The sequence below is a fragment of the Moschus berezovskii genome, chromosome 24 (genome assembly GCF_049115385.1).
Source record: "Moschus berezovskii isolate FMDL1 chromosome 24, NW_MosBer_1.0, whole genome shotgun sequence".
In the NCBI taxonomy this organism is placed as follows: domain Eukaryota; kingdom Metazoa; phylum Chordata; class Mammalia; order Artiodactyla; family Moschidae; genus Moschus; species Moschus berezovskii.
In genome coordinates this window covers 47,304,819-47,324,372 of record NC_142483.1, presented here as the reverse complement: position 1 = coordinate 47,324,372, position 19,554 = coordinate 47,304,819, and the positions used below count along the sequence as shown (strand labels likewise).

The 19,554-nt window shown below is 41.0% G+C and overlaps 1 protein-coding gene across 4 annotated transcripts in view; it reads right to left on the bottom strand.

The window, feature by feature from the left end:
• ULK4 (unc-51 like kinase 4) overlaps positions 1–19,554 on the bottom strand; it is a 514,736-nt gene that overhangs the window by 296,065 nt on the left and 199,117 nt on the right. For all 4 annotated transcript variants that reach the window (XR_008684254.2, XM_055414560.2, XM_055414559.2 and 1 more), the window contains one exon: positions 4,152–4,200. Coding sequence is in view for 3 of the 4 variants with exons in the window: in XM_055414560.2 (XP_055270535.2) it covers positions 4,152–4,200 (49 nt within the window). In the remaining variant the exon portion in view is untranslated. The remainder of the gene's footprint in view (positions 1–4,151; positions 4,201–19,554) is intronic.

Here is a 19,554-nt window from a genome sequence, read left to right as displayed (position 1 = left end):
GGTAATCACTACTTTGTTTAGAGGATCCTGATTTTGAAGAGTATAAATTATTTGCAAAGCCAGCAGATAAGGAAGAACCACAGTATAAAGACCTGCAGGATCTGATCCCAAAGTAATCACTCCCTACCGTCTCTCCATGGCACTGGTGCAGGCACATGTAAGTACTCACCATAACCTAGCTGCAAGGCCCCTCTCCTCTCGACAACCCCCTGTGAAAAGGTTACTTCTCTGAGACTCCTCTCCCTACGTGGAGCAGAGCCCGTCACTCCCTCCCCTGGAAATCACAGTACTCTCTTTCTCTCTTGGTAAAGCTCCTACCAAACAGGACAACAGATGCAGAATTCTGCTGCCTTCATCTTCACTTTCCTCGAGGCCTGCAGGAAAGACCCAGACGCTGACTACAATCCCCGCCCACCAGATGAGACAGTTTTGCTTTCTTCCATCGTGGGTAAAAGTGCACATCATATGGGAAACTCGAGACAAGAAGGAAGTTATAAACTCCATTATCAGGCTTTAGGTACATCAAACCAAAGATGGAAAACAGTTATGGGCTGAGAGTAAAGAAAAAAATCAAGAGATCACGGTGGACCACCAGCCGAACAGGTCAGATGCTGCTTTGTTTGTTAATGAGTGGCCAGAAGTCACAAGCAGCAGCCAAGGGGTCTCGGTCCAATCTTTGCATTATGTCTTGTTCTGATCAAACCACCATGAGGACCTGTTAGATATACACCAGACACCACCTAGGCCCTCAAACTTAGAAACCAAACCTAACTAAAGTATACACTGTCTTTCCTTGAATCTAGGAATCCGTCTGTTCTAAGATGCACCATTATTGTATCAAGCACTACAGAAGAAAAATGCTGACAATTAAACTATGGCATGATTTCTTACTACTTAAGAATTTTCATTTTATTTTTATTGAAAGAGTTCTTTTAAAACTTAGACATATTTTTTATAACATATTATTCTTGGGCACTAATAAAAAGAAAAGGAAAACTGAAATGTATCGGTTAAGGCAATGACAACCAGGTCACCTGGCTGAAGGCAAGTGTTAAATGTCACTGGTTTGGGAAGTACAGTCCAGTTGCAGAAATGTTAAAAAATTTTTTTAAATGTACAGCACAGAATCAATAAAACACTTTATTACGTCTAACTCAGTGACAAAAATTTAGAAAGGACAAGGAAGTAGTTCATAGGATAACTGATAAAAGAGACACTGCATTGATTAAAACTGTATTTATACAGAGAAAAAAGTTCAGATTATTCAACACAAGAAAGAGGAAAACAGAATAAGGATTCGAGAATACTCTTTAAGGACCTCAAAAGTCCTGTCCCAAAAAGTGATTTCCAACTGTTTTTTCTTTATATATTTTTTAAAAATACACTTTTAAATACATTAAAAAAAAAATAAGAGCCTACAAGAAACTTGAGCATGGAGCTGTTCCATTTGAAGGAAGAGTCTCACCTAGAAATGCCTCTGAAGTCACACAGCATGTGACCAGCTGGAATCCTGACCTGGAGAGTGTGTGTGTAACCTCCACCCACTCCCTGTGACAGCTACAACCCAACGACAAGGGTTTAAATGGTGGCACTGATCAATTAAACATTTGCACAACATGATGCCTTGCTGGTTGCTGGTGATACAAAGATTCATCACATTATTTGGGGGAGGAGGGCGGGGATTGGTAAGCCACAAGGGAGAATTTTCCACATGTGGATTTCAGACCCTGAGATGACTGTCAAAGGCTGGGGTGAGAACTTTCTATTAGTCACAAGGAGCTGCAGTGATCTTAGCAGGTCAGAAGCCCCCTGGGCACAGCAAGGGGGTGAGTAACATCCGAGAGTCTCAGGTCTGGTCAAGCTCCAGCTCTCTGAGTCTGCAACACCAAGTCTCTTTTCAACCACAAGCCAGCTGTGGCTGAGAGTGGACAGCTTTGGCTCCTGCCCCCTGCCCAACTATGTGGCTGAACCTAGCAGTTTACGGCACCCATGGCCCTCCAAACACAAATCTGACTCCACAACAAATTAGCAAGCGATGTATGTCCTACGGAAGGTGGGAGATACATATACCACCGAGCGAAGCTTAACAATCCCCACTAGACAGCTGGTGACTGCCATTGGTGTGTCACCTCCTGCTTCTCTATTTTCTCTCTTTCTTCTCCTGAATGCCCAAAGGTTGCTCTGCTCGAAGTGAAACAAGTGGGTGCTGGAGCAATGCCTGCGGACTGGGGGTTAGATTCTCACGGTTCCTCTGGCTATGTTCTTGGGCTCTGCTGAGACCAGGAGATAGAGGAAAGCCACTGAGCCAGTCTGTTTCCCTAGCAGAGAAAACCAGGAAACGCAGGGGAGCCACCGCACTGATCCCTTCCCTGCTGGCTGTAACGAGGACAGAGGCCCTTCGCTATCATGCGGGGATGGAGCAGAGGGGAGGACACCCCAGGCCTGGACCTCCTTCACTGCCCCTTCTTTCCCAGCAACCCTCGCCATCCCCCCCAGTGCCTGACCCAGCTGGCGAACTGCCTTGTGTAACTGTAGCTCCCACGGCCTAGATCTGCCCCTCTGGGTGCAGTTCTCAGGCCCTGTCACAAAGCGGGGCCGGAGGACTGGGAGCCTGGCTCTGCTGGGCTTAGGTCCCAAGCAGAGTGCCAAGAAACACTGCCCTCATCTGCATGCAGCTTTGCATCACATTTGCATACCAACAAGAGACTGACCCAGACTTGCCTGTGAGTGTCCAGAAGTCGGCGGAGGTGTGGGTCAGCGGTGGCTTGCTACAGGGTCAGGGGCATGGAGTGCAGCAGTGCGTGCATGGGACCTTTTGAAGGAGGCTGCCATTATCTTCTCCTGACACTTCCTCTAAAATCCCCTTTGACCACTGGAAGTGGTTCAATCCTCCCAGGATGCCAGCTCTGGGTCATCTTGGTGTCACTTGAGCATGCTTTGGGAAAGCACACGTCTCTCCCCACCTAACTCAAACTGCTCAGCAAACCCCACAGCTCTCCTCCAAAGGCAATCTGTGGCCAAGAAAAATAATGTTTTCACCATACAGCCCTGTCAGAGCACAAGTAACGTGTAGATTAATATTCTAAGATGATTAAAGAGAGCTAATTTTCCCTGTGCAGGGTTATCTGACAGTACAAGCTATTGCTCTACGGATGACCAAGTCAGGTTCCACTGATCTGACTAGGGATGGGTCCCCTCCTTTGCTGCTTGCACTGACAGCCATGGAGGGAAAGTTTTTGGTAAAGGGGGACAACCCACCCGGGTACAAGAGAACATTTCTTTGTCTAAGGGCACTCCCTTGCTGTAAGTACGAACTCGGTTTTCAGCGTAATTCTCAGATTTAAGTTTGGTATAAATAAAGATTTAGCAGAAGTGAGAAAAGCCAACCCTACATCCCGTTTTATTCTCTACACAGAGTAACAAGAGAGGAAAGGTTTTCTTTAACCGGCGGTTTTCAATCAAGCTGCGTTCTATGAATAGGGGGGAAAATATGGTGTACAGACGCTAAGCTACTCTACATTCTGAAGAGGACAACTTCCTGCCCATAGGCATCAAACTGTTGAGCTGACTCAGTGATGACACAGTCAGAGAGCTTCATGCTGAACATGAGAACATGCAGACTGAAGCACAGTGTTCATCATCCTGCCCTTTCATCCACAAATCCACCTCAGATACAGTATTCTTTGTATATTTTGTTGTTGTTCAGTCGCGAAGTCGTCTCCGACTCTTTGCAACCCCATGGACTGCAGCACGTCAGGCTCCCCTGTTCTTCACCATTGCCTGCAGCTTGCTCAAACTCGTGTCCATTGAGTCAGTGATGCCATCCAACCATCTCATCCTCTGTCATCCCCTTCTCCTCCTGCCTTCAATCTTTCCTAGCATACTTCTATATATATCTTTCTGTAGTAGACAATATAATTTTTAACTTAATAGAAATAAAATGTGGAGGATTTCCAGAAAATTGGCAGATCATTAAACAATATCCCTGTACAATCTTAGAGCTAGACAAGGAAACTGAGGCCCAATAAGGTTAAGGGACACCATGGACACACAATCTTGCTGTGTAGGCCACGCAACCAAACAACGTGGCCAAAACTTTAAAAATGCTTAAATTTTTCACTTGAATTTCAGACACACATTTCTTCTCTTACCAGAATTACTTCAAAAATGCGTGGGATCAGTTTGCTGTCTTCCACAAGTCTGTTAAAAAAAATGCAAAGATAATTTATTAATAATGATTTTTAAAATTATTTAAACTACTGCCCTGACATGGAACACTGCAGTCCCATGTTTTACTGCTGAAATTCTGTGACTGAGGAATAGTATGATTAAATACTCATTTTAATACACTGAATTACATCTAAACACAAGAAATGTGAGGCTTCTTTGCAAACGACTATTAGCTTTACCTCATCGATCTGCAGCAGGCAGAACCTCAAACAGATATATATAAATGTAAAAAAGTATTTAAAAAAACAATTATTGTAAAGACTATCAAAATAGGCAATGCCAGCTGAGATAATGTAAACTATCCTTCATGTAGTTAAATTATAAGCTTGCCACACTATAATCTTTCATATATACCTCATTAGTTATTTTCTCAACATTAATGGTTTAATGTTCAGTGATTTTTAATGATCTTTAACTTTAAAAAAAAGTAGACACCAATCACACAATAGCTTCTAGGCACTTTCATCAAACCTAGTTATAAGTTGTCATCTATTTGTAACAGAAGACTTTCTCCAAGCAATTTAAGGGAAAATAGCCTTTATTCAAAAGGGATAGTTTTTCTTTAAGAACAATACTTCAATCTCTAAATAGTCCTTTAGTCCAAGGGTCAGAGAACTTTCTCTATAAAGGGCCAAATAGTAAATATTCTAGGCTTCACAGGCCACACAGTCTCTATAGCAACAATTGCCTCTGACACAATAATATAAAAGCAGGTATAAATAATCTATAAATTAATAAGCATGGCTGTGTTCCAATAAAATTTTATTTACAAAAACAGGCAGTTTCCCATATTAGGCCCATAAACTATAATTTGTTGATCCTCCTTCAGTTTAAAAAGAAAATCAAATTCCTTAACTTGACTAGAATTTACTTTGTAGGATAAACCACAGCGCTTAAGACAAGCATATTCCTTTCGTTGTAGGTATGGGCTGTTTGTCTATTTCACAGAGGACGTCAGGGGGATAGAAAAGGAATTTATCATCTGGCCTCCCTGGAGCTTGTTTGTCTATAATACTACATTGATAAAAGAAAAGCCTATGAGACTAGCAAAAAAAAAAAAAAGATCACAGTGTTTTACAAATATCTGTTAAGGAAAAGCAAGCTACAGAGTGAATCCCCAAAGACAGATGCACTTAGAAAGCCTAGCTCAGTATCTAGCAAAAATAAACATGATCATTTTCTATAGTCTCGACAGATCAGAGGGGAAAAGTTTTGACTACAAGTATTAAATTCATTGACATTCTTTCACTTTCCTGGGCAACTGCAGGCTCACAAATGAAGAAGGAGCTCCTTATACCATGACTGGGTAGGACAGGAAATGCACAAACTCAGGACCAAATGCAACTTTAGGTCAACACATCCTTATTCCTCTTCCTTTGTTACCTAGATATTAACCACAGCATTTCCTAAATTGATCTTCTGAAATTGTGTGATAGATACTCTTATCAGGCCCAGGGCTAAAAAAGCCAAGCACATACAAGAAGGTCACAGGGACACAGGCACCACTGCTTCCTCAGCGGTGCCGAGGAGTGACAGCTCCCTGTATCACAGCCTACTTCAACATTCAGATCCAGAAGCAGACACTCACAATGCCAGACTTATGATGGTATTTTAAAATATATTCTATTACCAACATGTGTGCATGCTAAGTTGCCTCAGTCATGTCCAACTCTTTGTGACCCTATGGACCCCTCCAGGCTCCTCTGTCCACGGTATTCACCAGGCAAGATTACTGGAGTGGGTTTCCATGCTCTCCTCCAGGGGATCGTCCCAACCCAGGGATCAAATTCCTGCCTCTTGTGTCCCTTGCATTAGCAGGCAGGTTCTTTATCACTAGTGTCATATGACTACATAAATGACCTTAATTCAATCTTAAAACTTGCAACTAGTTCATCTCCAGGTCTCTGTATGACAAGCAGGCTGACCTGCACTACCTCTTAAGACTCTTTTAAGTTCTAACAGTTCGATCCTTACATTCTTCTGAATACAATCAACCAGAAAAATTTTGTTCTTTGATCTGACTTACACATCATTTAGAGCCACATCTGGAAAATTAAAAGTGAATTCAAAAATAATCACTTTTAGTGAAAAAAAAATTTTTTTTTCTATGTCATTTTCTGTGACCCATGAACTAACCTCACATGTAATCCCAAAAGAATACTAAAACAGGTATGGGACAGGGGTGGCTGCAAACACTTGTAACTATCTAAAATGCATCAGTTTTCCAGACTGTGGGAAGTGACCGTTAAGCAGGCGGTGAGTACTGACTAGCATTTTCTTAAATTTAAAATAATAAAATAGGTATCTAAAGGTGTCACACATACTACTGTTTCTGTGGCATTTTTATTTCACTTATATGTGTACTGGGTAGTGACCTAAAATACAGTTTGTTTTATTGTGAGCTGTATAAAAAACATCTGAAATCCACAGATTCCAGGCTGCTTCAGAGACCATAGTTTTTAATATGTTCTTAAATTTTGATTTTAAAAACTGGGTCTGCTTACTTAACACATCTCCTTTCATATCACCACAGGTCCAATTAGGAGCTCAGTTGTCAAATGACCAAACCCTTAATGTGCTCTGAATAACGGAGTGCTCTTCCTCTGATTTGGTATTCCGGGGAGCAGCTCCGGGGCTTGCGCCTCTGTAGACCAGGGAGGACAAGGCTTACCTCTGAACAACAAGGATGTGGCTGATTCTCAGGGAATTATTCAGGCAGAAAGTCTTAAATCATTATACTAGACTTTGGAAAATCATGATGCAAAAGGCGACCTTGTTTGGGGGCTCTGTTGTGGTTGGCCCCCATGATTTAAATGCCCAGTATCATTTTACCATGTGAGTCTGTTATTTCCTAAAATTGAAAAGAATGGAAATGCCATGGCTTATGGCCAGCCTGAAGGACAGGAAGGGAAAGATTTATCTGAATTTTCTAAACCAAAATCAAAGTAGAGATCTTTCTGAAATTATTCCACATCTTCAAAGGATTGTGAAGTTATTAACTGTAGTAAACTTTTCTTCCTTTATGTTAGCCATCTAAGCACACTGTGTTTAAGTAATTCCAGATGATTAAGTTGAATATACTGCTGTTTCTAAATTCCATTCCTGGGACTACTTTACATTAGGCTTTTTTGGAGGGGTTTGGGGGAGGGGTTCTCTTTCCCCTTAATGGTGTAATTAATGATAGGAGTGTGTGTGATGAAAGAATCTTCCTTACAAAGTTTGTTTCAGGAGATTCACTGGGATTTTGTATATCTGTGGTTCATGTTATTAACAAAACAGGTACTGTTTGCGTTAGAAAATTTTAAATGAACTTGTGAAAATCTTTAGGATATATTATTTGGAATTCTAACTCTCCCCTGTTCTTAAAGCAAATGTTGCCATTGGTGTTGGGAAATTTTTTAATTTTTAATTAATGAATTATTTTATTAATGATAAATTATGTATTCATAAAAATGTTTAAGTATTTACTGATGTTAAAATACCATATATTTAAATTCTGATAAATACTTGGTTGAGATCTAACTATGGAAGCCATAAGCACAAATTTACAAGAAAATTTTATCATAAACCATGCTAAATGATAACCAAAAGGATTCATTATTATTTAAAGTATACTTTACTTATACTTCTGATGTAAGAAAAAACAATGGCTTTTGAGGTAAAGTTACTGAGTGACCTTTGGAGTCAAGGTGGCCTTGGGTTTCTCTATTTTCTGTCACAATTACTTTTCAAATACTTTGAAAATAGGGCTAAATATAAACTAGCAATATTTAGATGCAAAAGACTAGGTGCAACTTAGGTAGGGAAAATTGGTACAGGAAGATCACTCTAATTCTGTTCAGAGAGATACAGCAGTAGGCTGGGTTGAATTTCAAACTATTATTAGTTTCTTTCTTTCTTTCTTTTTTTAAGAAAAAAGCAGGCAGAGGATCTCCACCTGCTTTTTGCTCAGTTATACAGGCAAGAAATCGGCCTCCAAAAGTGATAAAGCATGTCTACAGAAACATGGGGCTCTATCCATCGAGTTACACTGTCTTGAGTTTGCTTCCTTACTTGAAGGCTTTAATCTGCTCCTAGGGTGGAGACAACATACGTGAAGAAGGGCCACGAGCCTAGAGCCACAGTCCTCATCACGCAATCCTATCCTTCAGGAACAATGTCTTCCCCAAAGGCTTCTCTGCAGTCTCTGCAATTCTGGAATCCGTCTCGTCATAAAGATCTTACTTAGTACTGGAGACGTTTCTTCTTCCTGGATACTGTGTCAGGTTATGATTAACACTTCTGAACCCTTGTCATGAGCTAATCTTACAGCTCAAAATCAATGCCTTCAAGCTCAGTCAAGTCAAATGGTTTGACAAATATCTGACAAACAGGTATCATATAATAATAGCACTTACATCTGGAATCTACAAGAATGGTACAAATGAACTTATTTACAAAACAGAAACTGAGCTACAGACGAAGAAAACAATCTTACAGTTAAGACTGGGGGGAATGGGAAGGATAAATTGGGAATTGGGATTGACATATACACACAACTACATATAAAATAGGTAATAAAGACCTTACTGTATGGCACAGTGACCTATACTCAGTACCCTGTACTGACCTATGTGGGAAAAGAATCTTAAAAAGAGTGACTACATGTACATGTAAAACTGAGCCACTGTGCTGTACACCTGCAACACAACATTGTAAATCAACTCTATCTCAATGACAACGTTTTAAATGGCTGGACAGATACATAACCAAACAAGAGAACAAAACCCAACTTCCATCAGAGATATATGCACAGGGCATAGGGGACTAGACATGGGGAGAACTTGGTGAGGAGCCCAGAGGACTGAAAGGAGGTGATCATGAGCCTTGAACAGGGGATTGGCCAGTTACAGTGTGTGGAGACAGGTGTGCTTACCTGGAGATGGTGGTGAAGAGAATCAGAGAAGGCCAATTAGTAAAGAAACAACATAATTGTCATGCTTACAAGTGTGGCTTTCACCCTAAAGAATGGGAAGCCTTCAATGGATTTTAAGCCGAAGAAGGACGCAGTTGGATTTGTTGTTCTAACTCCAATCTGACAGTAACAGGAAAAAGGAGCTGGTGAAGGAGTGCAGGCTAGAACATCGCTCCTCAAAGAGTGGTATGCAGGCCAGAGCCAGCCTGCCAACAGCCACAGATCTATGACAAAATAGTGACCGAAACTGGAAAGATTACATTTTATGTTAGACCTGATGATAAATTTAAACTTTATGGCAGTTTTAAAACATGGCCCCACCAACACATGATGACAAACAGAACATCTGCATCAAGGGACCTGTCCACAAGATGTTTACAGTGGGACATCCTGGCAGAGACCACCTTTCCCCAGGGAGCACATTTCACATCACTAGGAGTCAGACATACTGACGTCATATACACCCTGATATCATGCATCAAGGAGGGCACATCCTCACTTCTGGGGTCTGCTTGTGAAAAATGCACAACACTAATCTAACCATGAAAAATTCAAGCAAATGTGAGAGGCATCTTACAAAATAACTACTCATATACATCGAAAGTGTTAGTCATGAAAGACAACAGAAGTCCTGCTCTTTACGTCTGTGTGAAGGAGATGATGGGATGATCTGAGAGAATAGCACTGAAACAAATGAATTACCATATGTTAAATAGATAACTAGTGGGTGTCTTATGTATGACGGAGGGCACCCAAACCCAGTGCTCTGTGACAACCAGGAGGGACACGGTGGGGAGGGGGATGGGAAGGGGGTTCACGAGGGAGAGGACAAAAGTATACCTATGGCCAATTCATACTGATGTATGGTAAAAACCATTAGAATGTTGTAATTATCCTACAATTAAAACAAACAAACAAACAAAAACCCTCTTTTTTAAAAAGACAACAGAAGGGTGAAAACTGTCCCAGATTGGAGCAGACTAAGAAGACGTAAAAGCTAAATGTAGTGTTGGGTCCTAGATTGGACCTGGGACCAGAGAAAGGACAGTACTGGGAAAACTGGCAAAACTGGAGTAAGATCTGCAGATTAGTTGACAGTGAAAGATGTTTCTCCTTGGAAGAAAAGCTATGACAAACCTAGACAGTGTATTAAAAAGCAGAGACATCACTTTGCCAACAAAGGTCCATACAGTCAAAGTATAGTCAAAAAAACTACTGGTTTTTCCAGTAGCTTTTCCAATAGTCATGTTTGTATGTGAGAGCTGGACAATAAGGAAGTCTGAACGCTGAAGAATTGATGTTTTTGAGCTGTGGTGTTGGAGAAAACTCTTGACAGTCCCTTGTACTACAAGGAGACCAAACCAGTCAGTCCTAAAGGAAGTCAACCCTGAATATTCATTGGAAGGACTGATGCTGAAGCTCTAATACTCTGGCCCCAATGTGAAGAGCCAGCTCATTTAAAAGACCCTGCTGCTGGGAAAGACTGAAGGCAGAAGGAGAAGGGGATGACAGAGGACAAGATGGTTGGATGGCATCACTGACTCAATGGATGTAAGTATGAGCAAGCTCCAGGAGATGGTGAAGGACAGAGAAGCCTGGCATGCTGCAGTCCATGGGGTCGCAAAGAATCGGACATGCCTGAGCAACTGAACAACAAAGTCTATCAATGCTCATTTCCTGGTCTTGAAAGTTGTACTATAGCTCCATAAGATGTTACCACTAGGGGAGGCTGGGTGAAGGATATATGGAAATTTTCTGCACTGTTTTTGTAACTTTTCCACAAGAATAAATTTATCTCGAAATGTAAAGGCTTTTCTTTTTCAATGGCTCCTGAAGTCTTCAAGTCTCCCCTCTTTTAAAAGTGGGGTCTGCGTCCTCTCCTTTTGAATCTTGGCAGGTTTGAAAGTGCTTAGACCAACAGAGTAGCACAGAAGTGACACTATGTGATTTCTGCTCATATTCTGGTTTTATAAAATTTCACTTTCATGGCATTTTAGGAAAATGTTTATTCCAGCTATCTGCTGCTATTTAACAAACCAACCCCAAATGCAGCATCAGAAAGCAATAACTACTTTGTCACGTCCATGGCTCCTGTGGGTGGTGAAATCTGGACAGGGCACAGTGGGGATGACCTATCTTTGTCCCCAGTGTTTGAGGCCTCCGCCAGGGAGACACAAAGGCTGGGGTTGACTAGACCAGCTTAGAGGCTATAATTATCTGAAGGCTTCTCTGTTCACATGTCTGGTATCCGGGCTGGGATGACTCAAGGAAGGCTGTTAATTCCGCTGACTGGATCACCCAGTACTGCCCTGTCCACGTGGCATGGCCTCTCACAGCATGGCAGCTGAGTGCCAAGCAGGAGCCTTAAGAGAGAACCAGGCTGAAACTGCATGACCTTTTGTAACTGAACCTTGGAACATAAGAGCATCACTTGAAAACAATAAGAGGTTAAAAGTCCAGCCCAGATTCAGGTGGAGGGAACTAGAGCCATCTGAAGGAGGAGAGGCATTGTCACATAACAGAAGAACATGGGGCAGGAGATGCTTTTGAAGCCATCTTTATAAAACACAATCTGCCATGGGCCTGGTATGGGGCTGCAACATGTTGAAATTTCAAAATCTGTTTCTTCACCAGATAGTTTGAGTAACACCAATGCAGAACCAGAGAGACTAGTTAATACACTACTGCAGTGATGCAACGGAGACATGACTGAGGCCTTGTATTAGCTGTCTGTTGGTGTATAACATATTACCATAAAATTCACAGATTAAAACACACCCACTGACTAGCTCAAAGGTCTGTAGGTCACAAGTCTAGTTCAGCATGGCTGGGTTATCTACTCAGAGTATCAAAGGTCTAGAATCAAGATGCCAGCTGGGTTAAGTTCTCATTTGGAGGGGGAAGGGGTCCAATTTCGATCTTACTACTGACAGAATTCAGTTCCTTGCAGTTATAGGACCCAAGTCCCTATTTCCTTGTTGGCCGTCGGTCAGGGATCCCTCTCAGGTTCCTGAGGCCATTCTCATTCCTTGTCATGTGGCCCCTTCCATCTCCAAAACCAGCAACGGGGAATCTCCTCCATGTAAAATCCTTCTCAAGCCTCAGATCTCTCTAACTGATATGTCTTTGACCTCTAGATCAGATTTAAATGGCTCATATGATTAGTCAGGCCCACCAGAAATGATCTCTGTACTTTAAGGTCAACTAGTTTGGGACCTTAATGACATCTGCAATATCCCCTCACAGCAGCAATAAAATAATCTTTTAAGTGAATAATGGGGAGAAGATGGGCTTGGAGTCTTGAAGGTTATCTTAGAATTCTGCCCATTACAGACTTGACCTTGCCTCCACCTCAATTCCATCTTACTCCACCTCCTTTTTTAAAAAAATATAATTCAGATTTGATTCTCTGAATAAGCTGCTTCTGACTAACTTGTGTACAAACCCCAAAATAGATGCTGGACATTGGGTAGCTTTCCAACAATACTGGGTACGAGTTTTAGATTTCATATTTGTTCACAACTGAGCACGAGACTACAAACAAAGCTTTTTTTGTTTCTTATGGCTTACATAATTTACCAGCTAAGTGGGCCAACAACAGTCATTTTAAATAAAAAGTCTCTAACATTAGCTGAAATTCAAATTATCGGTTCAGTGAATCAGTTTCAAAAGGAAATGGTTTCATAATGTTTAGTTATGGCATAATATTATGTCTATCTTGAAAGGAAGAAAATTTATGATGTTTCTCCTTGAAATGTTTGCCCTTGCTTGCAATGCTTGCTAATTGTCTTACAGAGAACTGCAGAAGCCTTCCCAATAAAAGGACACATATAAAGACTTATTTCCCCAGCAACCCAAAAAGGCAGGGTTAAGATTTTAGCAGCTTTAGCACAGAGAATTTCAGACCTGGTCATTTTACAAAGATCTACAGAATCCTTCATGGAACAGGCATCACACTTCTTCCCAGAGGAAATCTGCACCCCAGCGGTCCCAAAACATACAATATAAAAACAATTTAATCCAAGTTATAAAGCCGACTGCTTCATTTGCTGAGAAAGTGTGAGAATTAAACGAGCACACGCGCCATACCAGAATGTGCCTCTTAAGTACCAAAATCTCCCATTGCCTAAAATAGCATGAGAAAGGCACAAAGTTCAGTTAAGAGACACTTTGGTTATGTAAAAAAGCGGAAAGGAGATTTTAGGTGCAAAAAGAAGAACATCACATTAGCAAAGTTTGCAAAATGCTTTTCTATTATCTCAACAGATGCCCAATACAGCCCTGTGAAAATCCACACCTGTTGAATGAATCTAGGCAACAGAACGCTTCTATTACAGATAGTATGAAAGGTGAAAAGGGAAAGCGGCAGTCCAGAGGGTCTCCATGCAGTGTATGGAATGACTGACAAGACATCTCTAACTCCTTCTAATTCCAGATGCTGTGAAGTGCCTGAAAGCCCCGTTTCGTCTATTGCTTTACAGGGACCATCCCTGCACAGGCGATGATGTTCTCATTAACCAGCCAAGGGCTTTGGCCCCGCCGCCCCACAAACAGCCCAGTGCTTCCTGTTCTGGGTCCTGAGCCCTCACCCTCTTTCTTTCTGAACTCTGTGGCTCTGCAGCTGGCCTCCTTGATCTCATAATTCACTGCATCCTTGGCATTCTCCTCAACACACAGTTCTGTACTGGTCCCACAGCTCCACATATATTGAAGCTACGGGTAAGAAGCATATTCATCCTTGCACCAAACTGGCAAAGACAACGAACAGAAAGAAACGCAGTCAGTAAGAGAAAGGACAGGCTGGCACACAGGTTCCTAAGAGAATCACTAGATTAATATTATGTGGACAGCATTTCTTTCCTCTTACGGACATGAGCTCAACCCTAAAAGTAGCACTTGTAGGGGCTTCCCTGGTGGTCCAGTAACTAAGACTCTGTACTCCCAACGCAGGGGACCTGGGTGTGATCCCTGGTCAGGAAATTAGATCCCACATGCCATGACTAAAGATTCCGCATGTGGAAACTAAGACCTGGTGCAGTCCAATAAACAAATATTTTTTTAAAAACATCAATTGTGTATGAGATATTTTAAATTTTATTTTCAATTTCATAAACCTGTTTATTTTCCATGGCTCCTTTTTGTCCTGTTACTCAGTAACGAGAGATCTTTTTCAAATCCACTTGAAGTCAGGCTAAGATTTCTCCCTTTTCTTGCTTTCACTCAATAAACATTACTGAGTGCCTATCATTACTGAATACAACACACCAAGAGCTATGTCAAGTGTTAGAAGTGCCATGAGAGATGGCTATAAAGGGTACAGAGGGATCATAGAAACCGTCTCGTCTATCTGAGGTGCAGAGTAATTGTGGATGGCTCAATAACTATGATTTCCAGTGCTGCCCGTGTGCTAGCTCAGTGGATTCTAACAAAGAGAAACCATAGGGATGACAGTGATGACTAATTCCTTTTTTTTTTAATGAGAAACTGAGGCACAAAAAAATGGTCTAGTGACCAGAAGTGGGGCTGAGACACAAACCTCGGCAGCTTAGATCAGTGTCCGCACTGCACAGGATAAGGACTGCTTCCACTGAACTCTGAAAGAGGAGTAGGTTATTGATCAACAGTGAACGAAGGATGAAGCAGAAGGGGAGAGGGGACAGATAAGAATGAGCTACGCCCTGGGCAAAGGGAACAGCATGAGAGAAAGTAAAACCAGGATGGCTCCTTAAGGACACAGAAAAGGCAAGTTCATCACATAAGTGGAAGAAGTAAAGAGAAGGCAGCACAAGACCAGGCTGGAGGAATAAACCAGGGCTGACTGCAAAAGATCTTGTCATCTGTGCTGGTGAGGTTAACTTATTTGAACTCCAGCCTGCAGGCCAAACCCTGCTACCTGCCAGTACCTGTGTGGCCCACGAGTTAAGAATACTTGTCAGGTTTCGAGATGGTTGGAAAAAAATCAAAAGAAGAATATTTTATGACATGACAACTGCATGAAATTCAAATTTCAACTTCCATAAAGAAGTTTTATTGGAACACAGCCGTGCTCATTCCGTTACACACTGTCTGCAGCTGCTTTTACACTTCAGTGACAGAGCAGAGTGGCTGCAGCAGAGACCATACGGTCAGTGATGCCTAAAATGTTTACTATCTGCCTTTCGCAGAAGTTTGATGAGTCAGCACATGTCCCTGCTCTAGGCGACAGGGTGCCACCAAGAGAAGGACTAGGCAACATGATGCCTTTACCAACTTTACATTTTTACAATGATTATCCAGGCTACAGCGAGAGGATGGGCTGAACACGAAAAGAACTGGGAACAGGAAGATCAGTTAGCTGCCAGTGATCACTCTCAAGAGGTGACAAGAACCAAAGCAGGAGTAAACAGGAAAAGACTAACAAGGGTGTATCAACATGACTTGAAAATCTGTCAAATACAGGGACTTCCATGGTGGTCCAGGGGCTAAGACTTCATGCTCCCAATGCAGGGGGTCCAGGTTTGATCCCTAATCAGGAAACTAGATCCCCCATGTCACAACAAAGATTCAGAAATAAATATTTTTTTAAAAAAAAGAAAAGAAAATCTATCAGATGCAGGAGAGAGAGAAGAGGAAAGAAGTTCAGAATGACTCCAGTACTTCATTTGTCCTGGAGGCCACTGCCATGACCGCCACCAGAACAAACATCACAGCAAGTAATCTCATCTGTGGAAGCTCCTATACAACAATTCACTGAGCTTAGGGCTTCACCTCTTACTTAAACCTTATTTTGAGATAGGCATGAGTAAACTTACAGAGGAGGACATTAGAAATGAACGTTATCCAAGGTACACAGCTAATTAATTTCAGAGTTCATGATTTTCAGCTGCTCTAAGATACAATATTAAGACAATGTTTCAGGGAAAGGCTAGTCTGGACAAGAAGATGAGTTAAATTTGGAAAGAGGACTCACAAGTGAGGACAGACACCCATGGAACACCAATATATCAATATGTAAAGAGCTGGCCAAAAAAAGAAAACCTGGAAGTCTCAAAAGTTCACCAGATGCAGGAAGTAAGGACGTCAAAGGGAGTGAAATGGAAAAGAGTCAAAAAGAATAGCTTCATCATCTTGGTGTTCATATTTTCAGTTCAGTCTCAGTTCCTTTAAGTTGTACTTTCATTACACTGAGTAATTTTAGGATCCCCAAGCTCATTTCAGGAGCTACTTCTAAGATCAATCCATGATACTGGTGCTAACAGACAAAATTAGAGAGATGATCAACTTGAAACCACTGAACCAAAGGCTATCCTGCTGACACGAAAACTGTTAAGATGGGTTATAGATTTTCACTCATATCATACCTTTTGATGAGAACCACAAGAACTGTATGCTTTTTCTTGATTATACAAAATGACTAAAAGCCTTAATTATTATATATAGCTATTTATATTAAATTATGTCCATAAAATATATAAATACAGAGGCATAAAATACATTCATTGAATGTTCTACTGGGGAGAATAGCAAAGCATTACAAATAAAATATTCTAATGTCAGCACTGTAAGAAAATCATTAATAAGTTTTAATGTATTATTTCCTTGTTTCTGAATTCATATAAGACATGGGACCAACTTCATCTTTAAAATAATAGTTACCATTTATTGTGCATGTTCTTTGTGTTGCCTAGACAGCCATGGCTGGTTTGATGTCTAATAACCATAGCTGAGTCCATTTTACAGAAGAAAACATTGACACTTAGGCTAGTGAAACAGTCTGCTCATAGTCATTCACAAAGCCAATGATGGATCTGGAATTAGAAATGGAATCTGCCTATTCTGACAAACCATTAGGGGTATTACATCATAATACGGGGTAAGAGAAAAAGTCAAGTCATACTACATACACTGGGATTGTTAAAGTATTAAAAACATTTCCCATGTCATCACATATTCAATTAAATATTAGTTCTCATGTCTGCATACCTTTCTTTTTTGTTTATTAGAGTCAACTTTTTCAATTGAAGGACAGTTGATTTACAATATTGTGTTAATTTCTGGTATATAGCACAGTGACTCAGTTACATATATACATACATATATATATATTCTTTTCAGACTCTTTTCCCTTCAGGTTATTACAAAATACTGATTATAGTTCCCTATGCCACACAGTAGGTCCTTGCTGGTTATCTATTTTACATAAAATTGTGTGTTTTTTTAAATCCCAAACTCCTAATTTATCCTTCGTCGTTTCCCCTTTGGTAACCATAAGTTTTCTCTATGCCTGTGGGTTTATTTCTGCTTTGTAACTAAGTTAATTTGAATCAATTTTCTAGATTTCACATGTAAGTGATATCATACAATATTTATCTTTCTCTGTCTGGCTTACTTAGTATGCCGTTGCTTAGTCACTCAGTCATGTCCAACTCTTTGCAATCCCATGTACTGGAGCCCGCCATGCTCCTTTGTCCACGGGACTTCCCAGGCAAAAATACTGGAGTGGATTGCCATTTCCTCATCCAGGAGATCTTCCTGACCCAGGGATAAAACCCGCATCTCCTGCATTGGCAGGTAGATTCTTTACCACTGAGCCACCCGGGAAGCCCCATATTGACCTCTAGGTCCACCCATGTTACTGCAAATGGCATTATTTCATTCTTTTCAATAGCTGAGCAATATTCTACTGTATATTCTTCTAACCTACTTGTTAGAATTCCTCTATTGATGGACCCGTTTTCCACTTTTTGGTAGTATTCATTAGGGAAAAAAAATGTGGTTAAGGGATTGTGTCAAATGAGTTCAACTTCTCATTCAATCCTCCTAGCACTGCGCTCCCAGGAAAGTGTGAAACCCCAAACATTACTTTTCTCCCAAGTGATACCACTGCCTGCTTCCCTTCCTGATGCTGAGAAGCACCATAAGGTTGTGCCTGTGAAGTACCCAGCACTGTCTGGTACATGGAAAGCTCTCTGTCAAAATAGATACCAACTGTCTTTACTATTAGTGTTGCTGCTGTTTTAAATCATGCTTTAATGGACATTCTTACACATAAGAATTTGTGTGTATCTCTTACTATTTTCTGTTAGGATGAATTTCTAGAAGTGGAATCAAAGGCTATATTTAAGGTTTAACACATACCGGCAGTTTGCCTGCCACAAAAGATGTACCCATTTTTTGACAGTCCATGTTTCACTAGCCTGTGAATGAGGGTTATTAACATTTTTTTAAAACTCTATCAATATGATGTTTTTATTATTTTGATGGAATTTTCTTTGATTACTAATGAGGGCAACTCTTTTTCATGTATATTGTTAGAAATGGCCTTTTCAAGTTCTTTGTCCATTTGCCCTTTGGGCCCACCCCTTCTTCAGAATTTCGAGATACCTAATGATATATGTCCCTAAAAGCTGACCATTGTGTTGACTCTGTAAATAGCTGGCTTAAGCAGGATTTATGAGTCCAAGCAGAGAAGAGAGATGCACACACACAAACTGCGCTGAGGGTACAAGCCATTTATCTCCCTTAAAGAACCAGGGTTAGTCCCCTTCACTGCATGGGTTTGTTTCCTCTGTAATCTGCTGTGGCAGAGACTGCTAAGTAATAACACATGTTTGAGATGGTGATAAAAACATGCCAAGGAAGTCACAGAACATTATTTGAAACCCAGACCACTGTTTAGTCTGGCAGCTCTTGTGCTCTTCAATTATATGACAAAGGCCCCGTCTGTACAGCAAACACTGTAATGCATTCTGACCAATAACTGTCATCACATAAAATCAGCAGACTTGACGTGAGAGAGAGTTTGGTGTGGAGACAAGAGAACTGAATCGGGAGTCTGTTTTGTGCCTCATGTTACATTCCGTTCGGTGGGGTGTCACTTTGTTCTACAGAGCTGACTGACAGTGACAGGTGTATGCGACGGAATCATAGACAACACCTGGCTTCATCCAGAGTAGATTAACAGCAGCAGCAGCAAGGAGCGTGCAGCTTAAGTACACCCTCTAATTCTAAAATGGTCCATTACCGAGGGAAATCATCAAAAGAAAGCACAAACGTGACAATAGAAATACGAGGCTAAAACTTGCCCCAAATTATCAAGGGACTGCTTCTCTCAGACTTTAGAAGGTACACTGATCATATCAAGAGACTTTATTTATTAGCTGTTATTTCTACAGTTAGGATGCCATGAAGGTTTGCTGGCTGTAATAACCAGGTAAAGGTTTCTAGATGAACTGTGATTTGTAAAGACAGCTGGTAACTGTACAAACACGAAGTATCAATATCAGGGCACCGTAGGGTGCTTCATTGCCAGACGACGTTATCTTCTCCTTGTGGCATTGTTTTCCGTGCTCATATTTTAACACCATCTAAAGCAAGACAAATTTGCTCTA